Source organism: Lucilia cuprina, chromosome 6, assembly GCF_022045245.1.
Source record: "Lucilia cuprina isolate Lc7/37 chromosome 6, ASM2204524v1, whole genome shotgun sequence".
Classification (NCBI taxonomy): domain Eukaryota; kingdom Metazoa; phylum Arthropoda; class Insecta; order Diptera; family Calliphoridae; genus Lucilia; species Lucilia cuprina.
This window is the reverse complement of record NC_060954.1, coordinates 31,832,609-31,844,343: the sequence shown is the minus strand read 5'-3', so window position 1 is coordinate 31,844,343 and position 11,735 is coordinate 31,832,609. Positions and strand designations below refer to the sequence as shown.

At 30.8% G+C, this 11,735-nt stretch overlaps 1 protein-coding gene across 1 annotated transcript in view; it reads left to right on the top strand.

Moving 5' to 3' along the window:
* The window catches only part of LOC124420614, a 6,774-nt gene extending 6,118 nt beyond the window's left edge, over nt 1–656 (top strand). The window contains exon 2 of the mRNA XM_046954076.1: nt 162–656. Within this exon, the coding sequence (XP_046810032.1) occupies nt 162–656 (495 nt within the window). The remainder of the gene's footprint in view (nt 1–161) is intronic.
* The last annotated feature ends 11,079 nt before the right edge of the window (nt 657–11,735 follow it).

Below are 11,735 nucleotides of genomic sequence, written 5' to 3'. Positions count from 1 at the left end.
GGTAAGCACAAAATATCGAATCTAATTCTTGAGGAACAACATATAAGAAATCTACATCCTGGTGTATCAACATTATTCGTGATTATTCGTCAACAATACTGGATCGTTGGAGCTAGGAATCTAATTCGTCAAATTACACATAAGTGCGTAAAATGTTTTAGGCAACACAGCATGCAACACAGCAGCGAATGGCAGATCTTCCAGCAGTTCGAGTTCGACAGGCATTTCCCTTTCAAAATAGCGGATGCGATTATGCCGGTTCGTTTACACTTAAAATGCACGGTGGACGAAATGCTAGAACAACCAAGGGATATATATGCTTATTCGTCTGTATGGTTACATCAGCCATACATTTGGAATTATCAACAGACCTCAGTACTGAGTGTTTTCTGGCAGCTCTACGCCGTTTTATGGCTCGGCGTGGCAAATGTTCTACAATATATAGTGACAACGGCAAGAATTTCGTTGGTGCCAAACGAGTTCTAAATGAATTATATCAACAACTACAATCTGAAGGAAACAACGAGGCCATTGCAGCATCCTTGGCACAAGACGGGATAAAGTGGATTTTTACTCCACCCTACTCACCACACTGGGGTGGTATATGGGAATCGGGCATCCGCTCGGTTAAACTACATGTGCCGCGTTATTGGTAACAGTATACTAACATATGAGCAAATGCACACACTTCTTGCTCAAATCGAAGCAGTCGTCAATTCCAGGCCACTGGGATACGCTGCGGACACAGATATTGGCTATCTTTCTCCATCTCACTTCTTGATTGGCAGGCCAACTACCATGGTATCTGAAGGTAATCTCACTGATCTGAATCCGAACCGCCTCGACTACTGGCAAAATGTACAATGTATGTACCAAGGCTTTTGGAAGCAGTGGAGTCAGGAATACTTAACATCCCTACAACATCGTCCGAAGTGGTGCGATAATCAACCCAACATTAAAACTGAAGACCTGGTCCTAGTGAAGGAAGACAGAACTCCTCCCTCAACTTGGGTAACCGGCCGTGTGATTGAAGCCTTCCCAGGAGATGATGGTTTGATCCGAGTAGTGAAGCTTAGAACTAACAAGGGCACGATGACCAGGAATATTACCAAGATTGTCAACCTCCCAATATGCTGAAAATGGTATTTCAGGGTCGGCCGGGATGTTTAGGAACGTTCCCAACTCTGCCGAAAAATACAACAATGATTTTATATTCTTTATTTATTTTGTTTCTTTTTTACACTATTCTTCTTTATTGTTATGAATTGTTTTTAGTTAGTTACAGTCCACAGTTTGAAACGGTTGTAAATAAACGTTTAAGACAAATATCAAGATCATTCGTTTTATTCGCAATCAATGACTCTGAAAGAATATAATTTGTTATATCAAGGTATGATTAATTAATGATAATGATGAATGATAATTATTCTTAGCATAGATAATTTTAAATAAATTTAATTTTAAATAAATTTAGCGAAATTTATGCATTTATAACAAAATATGGAAAAAAGAAAACTTGTTTATACGAAAAGAAAAATATGTAGTTAAAAGTTATTCTGAGTTAGGTCTGAATACAAACATGCATTCGAATAAAAATACTTGCCCAACTGATCATATAATATCTATAATTTTAAAAATAGTTTTAATCACAAGATGAGATTTACTATTTCAAAATGTTTGAAGGGCTTTCATATGTACAATGTAAATAAGTACATATGTTACATATATACAAACACACACATATACACAACATCTGTGCAGTATAGTTGTTTTTTGTATGCCCTAAACATGGACGCATATCTAAAGGTGATGTCATGCTGTTTTATGTCCCTGTTCGTTACAATTGTACAATGTTGGTTGGTAAAGAAAATTTTGCTGATAAAACTAAAAATGTGTCAGAACACGGAAAGTTGTGAGATTTTTCAATATTTATTTCTGTCATACTTAAAATATACAAAATAAAAACTTAATATAGGGGAAAAATAAAAAATACATAAATTTTAAAAGTTTTTTTTTAGTTTGATTGAAAAACAAAATTCCATCTAAATATTTTTAGATATTTATTATGCCCTACACCACTTTATCCTATACCCACCTTTAAGTAGATTAAGATATGTCCGTCCGTCCGTCCGTCTGGCCGGCTGGCTGGCTGTCCATGTAAACCTTGTGCGCAATGTACAGTTCGAAAACTCTCTTTTTTGAACCAAACACTCTTTTTTTGAACCAAGGACGAAGCCTATTGAAAATGAATAAAATCGGTCCATTATTTCAACTAGCCCCTATACAACAGAACCCCCCGAAAAGGGCTTCTCAGCTCATAATTATTTTAAATATACCTTCATATCAATGTGATGGTGAACTTTGGCTACGATGCGCGGGCTCTTACCCTCAAAATAATTGAATAATATTTTACGGTCTTTCATTTGACGTTAAAATACAGCATAATTCCACTATTAGAAGTTGATCGGAGAGAAAAGACTATTCTCGACCCACCCTAATATACATATATAAAAAGTAATAGCACTGGACTGCATAGGTCATCAGGTAATTATTTATTTAATAAATTGTGCAAGTACTTATAAATTTTGCTTCTGAAATTAGGGTACTATTATTAAGAAATCATTTAGTAATTTCTTTTTACATACATATGTATATGAAACTAATTTTATTCAGCTACATAAGAAATTTATGGACAAATTATAGGCTGATCGTAATAATTAAGGAGAATCAATAAAAATAACTGTAAAGTAATATTTCTTATTAAAATAATTTTATATTTGCTATCATAACTTTGACTGGGACATACAAGTCTGTTTTTTAGGTGGCCTCCGGTAGGTTAGTGGTTGGTGTTCTAGTCTGGTAGACCGGAGGTGGTGGGTTCGATTCCCACCTGAGACACTAGTTAAGAAGCGCATAACAGGCCCGATAAAGGCCTAAGTGTATTTCTTCGGATTTGATGTATATACATCCTCCTTTCAAACTAACTAACTAACTAGGTGGCTTATGACTGATGAAATCATTTTAAATTACATTGACTGAAAAACAAAGTTAATGAAAATAAAATGAATCAAAAACATACTTCCAAATAGTTTTTTTTTGTTCTAAAAAACTTAAAGTTGCCTTTATTGCGACCATTTTTTGAAAAAAGTGGCTATTATAAACTCTGTAATGTTAAAAATGCTGTTTCGCAAATCGGTCAGTTGCAATAATAGGAAGTTGCACAAATCAAGCCCACACTGTACCAAAAATCCTTTTTGAAGAACGAAGAAGGTATAAATATTACCCTTTCATAGGTTCTCATTTACTCTGGGCTCTAAATGCTTTTTAATGTTCTCGCATACTACGTGGTCTACATTGATATTGTCAATAGTACTAGTTCCGAATTATACATACAAGGCATATTGCTATAGACATTTAACACGTGAGTGTCGCTAAATTCCAATAATGCCTTCTGACTTAGTATTAACTAGTTACTTATAATGGATTCATATGGTGGTGATATAGAAATGAATGATTGCAGACATTTGAACTGGTACTGTTGACAAAAAGACATATGGACTTTTATTAGATAGTGTACCAGACACATTTTTAGATCTGTCGGTTAAGAACTGCCGGACTTAAAGGTTAATGTTGGACATCTTGGTAACCACAAATCTCTTAAAGGAAAAGGTCTAATAAAATGTAATTTTGGAAAAAGTATGCAAATATTGAATAAAGTTTTATTCTTGAGTTAATTATACCCTATTGAAAATTGTTGAAATCGTTCCATTATTTCGTCTAGCCCCCATACAACCGTACCAGCATAATCGGGCCTTTAGGCTCATAATTACATTAAATGTGCTATTATGTCAACGAAAATCTGCAAAACTTAGTTTTATAGAAAGATTAATACAACTAATTTTTATCGTGATCGGGCCTCATTTGACCCTAGCCTCCATACAAACTCCCCTTCAAAAAATGTCTTGCATGTCAAAATTTACTTTTAATTTCTAATAAAATAATTAAAATCTACATAAATAACTTTGAGGCAGACGTTAATTCCTCTACCAAAATTTATAAGGATAGGTCCATGTTTAACCTTACTCCCCTATGAGCCTTCTTGTAGAAAATCTTTTTTTTGTCAATAATATGTAAAAATATTCCACAATACGATTAAAGAACAAATTAAATGTTTTTTTAATGTTACACTTTTTTAACATACTGACTGGTGTAGGGTATTATATAGTCGGCAATGTCCGACTACACATTCATACTTGTTTTTTTTAGATATCCCACTCGCATCACATTATAAAGCGCTTAAAGAAATTGCATAAGTTTTCATTTGAACAAAAAAAGAGTTTTTTGAGAACAAGAAAAATAAAAAATGTTTTCTTTTTGGAAACAATGTAGAAATAGCTATCTGAAGTCCTTTGGACAATTTTTGCTAGGACCAATAAGTAAAAAGTTACACTCATTTCAATAAAACAAATTGAAGAACAAACTTCATAGGAAGTCAAATTTGGAATACCTATGCGTAATGAAATACTTTAAGATATAAGTCAGTTTAATTTTTCTGGATTTAACCATATATTCTGGATCGTTATAGATAGCGAAATCGATTAAGCCATGTCCGTCTGTCTGTTTGTTCAATAAAAAATATTAAAATCTTCTATCAGACAGGCTTTCGAAATTTTTAAGCAAAATCCGTCTGTAAATAACGGAGAGATAAGCAAAAATCCGAGATATCTTCTCAAAATTTTATTAAAAAATACAATTATTTGCAACATTTCTAATTGGAAAAAACGTAGGGTTAGTTATATGCAGTGTTTTTCATGGGAATTCCGCAAAATTCCGAATTCCCGGGATATTATGCGGCAGCTCCCTGGAATTATTTTTCATAGTTTTAAGCAGAGACTGAATATAACTGGGCCACATAACCAAAGTGATTGAATTGTGATTTATTTTTGTTTTTTTTTTTTATAAATCACTCAGAATAACAGTTATAAAATGAGTTTTACTTAAATGGTTTAGTATAACCTTTACTAGTTTTGTTTTGTTACATATGTTTTTGTTTGAGCACTTGGTTTTTGTATTACTTTTTTCTCTTGCTTAGAGTGAGGGTATATCGTTGTTGTTTGCTATGATTTCTGAAGATAATTTGTGTGTATGTGTGTCCTTATCATGTATTTACATTTGCGATTTATTGTTTTGCTTTTAAAACAAAGTCTTTACAAAATAAAAATCAATTGTAGTGAATTATTTTTTGTTTTTATTTTCGGTTTCTCTCAACCTCAAAAAAAATCAACTTACCAAAAAAATCTAACATAAAGGTTTCTCTCAGTGATAACCTGCAAAAACACTATTATAAATGGTGATCACAGAAATTAACCTTATAAAAACAAAGTGGACCGACCCATTATTTTCAGTCTCTGGTTTTAAGTGATTTTTTTTTCAAAAATGTCCCAGTAAAAACTCAATGATTACTATTTACCGTCTTTATTGCTTAGAAGTACTTTAATAATGACTTACAGATAATGTGTTACAGAAGTACTTTATTTCGGGTGATTTCTGAAATTTTATATTAATTCATAATAAAATAATTTTGAATGATTGAATTTTTCTTAGTTACCTTTTCCAAATTGATTTCAAATATTTTTCGTATGTTCGACTGTTTTTTAAAAAATTCTATAAATATCTTCTAATATGTTGCATCTGGAGTCGTCTTGTCATTAAAATTGTCAAAAATTAAATAATAATTTTTGACAAAAAGTTAATTAAAAAAATAGGTTTATATTTATAATCTTAGAAATATTATAAGTTTTGGAGCATTTTCGCATTTATACCTACCATCATTAATTTTGTCATTCAGTTTAGCCTTGTGCACATCTGGCATAGGTATAGTAATAAAATAATGTGAAGGAACCTTTAACTATAAGGGCAGTGCCACTGTTTTGTGATATGTATTGAACGTGTAGCATGTAATATTGATCGATCGTGTTCCAAATATACCAGAAACCATCAATTTTCTGAAATCCAAAATTGGTAGCAATATTTATAACGGATTACGAGATAAATATTGAATATGTAACATGCTTTGTGATATCAATCACGTTTTCTTTGTAAAATTTCGAAAAATAAATAAAATAGAACAAATAACAATGAAATATTGTTTAAAATTTTAAAAGATATACAAAAAATTAAAAATATACTTTTATAAAAGAATTACTTTTTTCTAAATTCGGGATTTTTGTACATTCGTTTAATCAGAAACAGAAAATATTTCTGTTTCCACACTTTAACATGTAAAATCAAAACTTGATTTAATATAATGAATCCTATTTAAAATGACTTCTTGAAGTCCCTATTTATAATGATTTCTTGGAGAACCTATTTATAATGACTTTTTATAGTCCCACAAATAGGGACTATAAAGCGAGCGTGGTAAGTACTTCTTTAACTCCCAATTTGTAAGCGAGCGTAGAAGTACTTGCTTCCAATTTCATCACCCTGTTAAAACAATGACTTAAAATCCTAATGAAGAAGTAGTGAAAAGCGACTTTTTTAACTTTTTAACTCATTACTTTTCAATGTAAGTTTAAAATTAATATACTGGTAAGTACTTCTTTAACTCCCGATTTGTAAGCGAGCGTAGAAGTACTTGCATCCAATTACATCACCGTGTTAAAATAATGACTTAAAATGCTAATGAAGAAGTAGTGAAAAGCGGCTTTTTTAGCTTTTTAACTCATTACTTTTGAACGTAAGTTTTCCCTGGTGTTGTTTAGAATTAATTCCAAAATGGAATATTAAATGGCGCAAAAATTGTTTATATAGCTTTTAGGGTAGCAACACACTGGATTAAAGAGTTTAAGAATATATATTTTTTTAATTAGCCCCTTTAGTACAAATGTATTGACATCGAGAAGGAGAGGGAAAAAATTGTATATCCTACCGAGACAAAAGATTGCAGGTACATATGTATTTGTGTTTAAATAAACTTTTGGAGCATTATACGATTCAATTCAATTATAAAAACATTTTTTCCTATCAATTCTACGCTCTAAAAAATGTCGATTTTTATTCTTTTTATTAAAATAGAAATTGAATTTTATTTGATTTTCTATACGTAAAGCCGTATGTAAAGTTTCATAGCCTAAGACCACTTTCAACGGTACGTGTGAGTTAGAGTGTTGTAACCAACATATGTTTGCTTAAATCTGGAATTAGTGTAATGTTTTCATCATTTTCATCTATTATTTTGTGAACGACAATACAAAAACGAATTAAAATCTAAAATAAAATAGACGTCAAATAAATAAGTACAAATATATACGCAGCTGAAGGATGGTATAAAGACGTGCTAATAGGTATTTTTTTCACATACCAGAGTACACTTACAAAAATTATTAAAAATGTTTATGAATTATTTTTGTTATAATCGGATAAAACATGAGCATGTTCTGTGTATAGATAAATCATTCTGCTAAAATATTTTACATTTGGTCCATTTAAGGTCGTAGCTTCATCGTTTGGAAAAGACTTCAACGAATACAATTCATCAAAAAATTTCGAAGTCGGATTAAACCTCGACAGAAATGAAGTCTGTAAGTAAAATATCCATATACGAAAATCAATTAATACACATTTTTCGACCTTATCAAAATAAGTTCAATATATGTATAAAGAAATTACTAAATGGGTGCTATATACGGAAACAAAACTTTCTATGTGAAAATTAGAGATTTAATTGGATTTTAATAAAAAATAGCTGGTGGACGGTATTCAATAAAGACAAATTTGCAATAGCAGATAAATTATATATACACATAGCCTTTCGTTAAGAAATGTTAACAGATTCGGAAATATTTTCCGATCTGTTCCGATCTTAACTCTAACTCGGATGATAGCGACTGTGTGATTGAACGCATGTCAGATCACATAGGCAAACCATTGAAAAAATCTTCAGATATTGTTTAGAAGAAGAATTCTTGTTTGATCTGAACTGTTTCAAAGGTTTAAACCTAACAAATCTAATTAAATTTGTTAGAAGTACAGTGGATCTTATTAACAATACTGCCCAACTAAGAGATAAATCCTTGTAAGGATATCACAATTGGTTATACCGCCATTAGTAGTGATAGAGTGCATATATAAGATTGTCATTCCATGTGTGTCACTATATCTGTCTGCCTAAAAAACGTTAAGACTAAACAAAGCACAAGAGCGATATTCGTCTTGAATATCTTTGGTAAATTACTAAAGTTATAAAAATTAATTTCGCAAAATATAGCATCAGAAATAAGAGTTTCTAAATCTTATGTACATATTTCTCAAATTTCAAACATCGCCATAATTATTCATAAATCTTATGTATAACTTGTAAGTTTGTTTCCTAACAGAAATGTTTTTTTACATAATGATCATGAAATGATAGAACACCTGATAGAGCAAAAATGTTTTTAATGTCCTAACTCTTACTGGTGGGGCCTGTCCTATACTTTCAATATACAGACGGACAAGCCTAAACTGAATGACAAAATTAATGATGGTAGATATAAATGCGAAAATGCTCCAAAACTTATAATATTTGTTCGAATATTATAAACCTATTTTTATACCCTACACCACTTTAATGTGGAGGGTATATTGCTGGTTTATGCTGATGTTTGTAACGCACAATAATACCTACCTTAAAGTATACCAATCGGCTCAGAATCATTTTCTTAGTCAATTTAGTTACATATGTCCGCCCGTTTGTCCATGTAAACATTGTAATCAAACTACAGGTCGCAATTTTGAAGATAATATAATAAAATTTGGTACATGATCTACTTTTTGTAATAGGTAAAAATATTATATGGTCGGCCTCGCCCGACTACAATTTCTTACTTCTTTTAATTAACTTTCTGTTAGTATGCTTCAAAAATTAATATTAAATTTAATATTATATTTTTGGTAATTTTAATGACAAGAGGACTCCAAATGCAAATACAATATTATCTACAGCATATTAATATGTTATTTATAGACATTTTTTGAACAAACATAGCGAAATTTGGAAAAGGTTACTAACAAAAATTCAATCATTCAAAATTATTTTATTATGAATTAATATAAAATTTCGGAAATCACCAACTTTATTTGTTGGTGATTTCCGAAATTTTACTTTTGAAACACATTATATGTAAGTCATTACTTCTAATTAATGAAGACGGTAAATAGTAGTCATTGAAAAGTAAGTGGTTATGGAAGTACAACCCATTATCGAGTTTTTGCTGGGTATGTAAATATTTTTAGAAATAACGTTTTTTCTTGTTTCCACACTCCTCATATGATTCCTCAAAATTTTTTTCCGAATCGGTTCTTATTTGGTAATTTCTTTATATGAGATTAACTTCCGAAAATCGTATATTTTATTAATAGAGATTATGAAAAAAATTCCGCCATTATGAATTCAGCGATTATTTCTTCACAGAAACAATATTTCGTAACTTCTAATGAATCCTTTAAATACATATTTTTTATGTGTATTTTTAAACTATTTTGACCACATCTCTTCCAGTTTTTCAAAATGTTTCTGTATGTATTTTTAACGGTGTGTATTCCCAACAAACAAAAATTGTAAATTAGCTTGGTCTAGAAAAATTTTTTAATATCCAAACTAAAAACAAGTAAGAAGATATAGTTGGGCGAGGCCGACCATATAATACCCTACACCTGCATACGAATAAAATGTGATTTAGTTTTCATAATAAAGCATATAAGTTGAATAAGATATACTTAAGCCTACAGTTCATGGCTTGCCTCAGATATACTTAAACCATTTATTGTTTAATAAAACTGTGGATATTTAAGTTAAATTTTGAAGGGGGTTTTTTAAAAGGACTAGGGTTAAATGAGGCCCTATAGTTATAAAGTTCATGAGGTTCATCAAGGCTAGTATAAAACTTGGTTTTGCAGCTTATTGTCGAGATACGAGTATATTAAACAAAATTATGAACTTAAAAGCCCTATTTGTCGGGTTCAGTTGTATGGAGGTTAGGTGAAATAATGAACCGATGTTAACCATTTTTGATAGACTTCGTCTACGTTACCATAAAAGATAAAAGACAGACGGACGGACATAGCTAAATCAGGACATAAAAATATTAAAATACTGACAAATAATTCGTATTAAACAGTTATGTCGTTTTATTCGAAGTGACTACATATATATTTATATATACATTTCGAAAAATACTTCATTTAATACTTAAGGCTTACTAAATTAATTAATTTTTGTGCTTTCTGAGAATTTAATTTTCTTTCTATTTTATTTTTATACCCACCATCCGTCTGCATGTTTAAAGCACTATAAAGTCCGAACGGAAAGAGCTATAGAGTTGAAATTTTCCCTATAGATATGGTTTACTTGGTATTGAAAATAGGATATATCGTATAGCCCCCAGAAAACAGCCCCAGCTTTAACATTCATAACTATTTTAAAAATGTGAGAATGAAATTCGACATAAATATGTTTTATATGAGCCAAATCCTTTCTACCGAATTTCATAAGTGTCGGACCATAACTGATCCTACCCGTCATATATGGTCCCCTTAAAAAAAAACGCCCATTACTGGCTTAAAATACAGCCAGCGCTGAAACTCGACAAAAGTTAGTTCTTACAAACAGAAATCAATCTACCGAATTTTATGAGGACCGCTCCACTGACCACAGATTTGAGTATTTAGGTGTAATCCTTAATCGAAAAATTAAATGAAGGCACCACATTAAGTGTAGGATCAACACTATTGGATGCCATGAAGGAAAACTATAAGCACTAAATTTGATAGGCTTTATAGAGTAATATATACAAGTGTAAACATCATATACCGACAAAAAAAAAAATGGTGCTTGAGTTACCCCTCTCAAAGTATTCGTTAAGCTGGAACGATTGCCGTTCGCAAACTGGACTGGTTACAAAAAAGTGCCTTTAAAGCTAACGTCTGGGCAAACATGAAAAAATCGTGTAAATTGGCTGATTATGACCCTCACGAAATTTTTAGTTTAGAGCCTCATTTAAATCTAGTCCCTATAAAAAAAACCCTTTCCAAATTGGACTTAAATGTCCACAATTTTATTCAATAATAAATGGCTTAAGTATATCTAAAACAAGGTAAAAGTCAACTTAAATGCTTTATTATCCCTTTCAGACGCAGTTATATCAATTGCGAGATCTATGTTTGTTTTAGTTTATTAAATTATAAGAAAAAATATTTATTGTCTATAAACCTGTAAAGGTGGTATTAGACGACATGTGTACTGTAATTCCGAATGAATGTCAAAATTGTTATTTTACATACGCTTCATAATTTTTGCTAATTTTGGCTCCAATTTAGTTGCGTTATTCGGCAAGTATATACATGAATCAGACCACTTGTCATATTTTTATTTGTTAATCACCTGGAATCAAACTCCTTTTAACGATCAGATACATAAAAATTATCATCGATAAGAAAATATTCAATACTAAGTCAAATTTATGGAAAAAATTATCTTTTTAAGTTATTAAAATTAAGTACTGCGAATACTTAAAAGTAATGTTCTTTCTAGAAAACCATTATGACGAAGTTCTAAAATACATTAGAATATACTCTTTTCTAATATATAAAAAAATGTATTTTTTTTATTTTACAGATATAACAGGTAAGAGTGTTATATTCAGCTATGCCGAACCTTATATACCCACCATCAAACCTCGTTTGACTCGAATGAA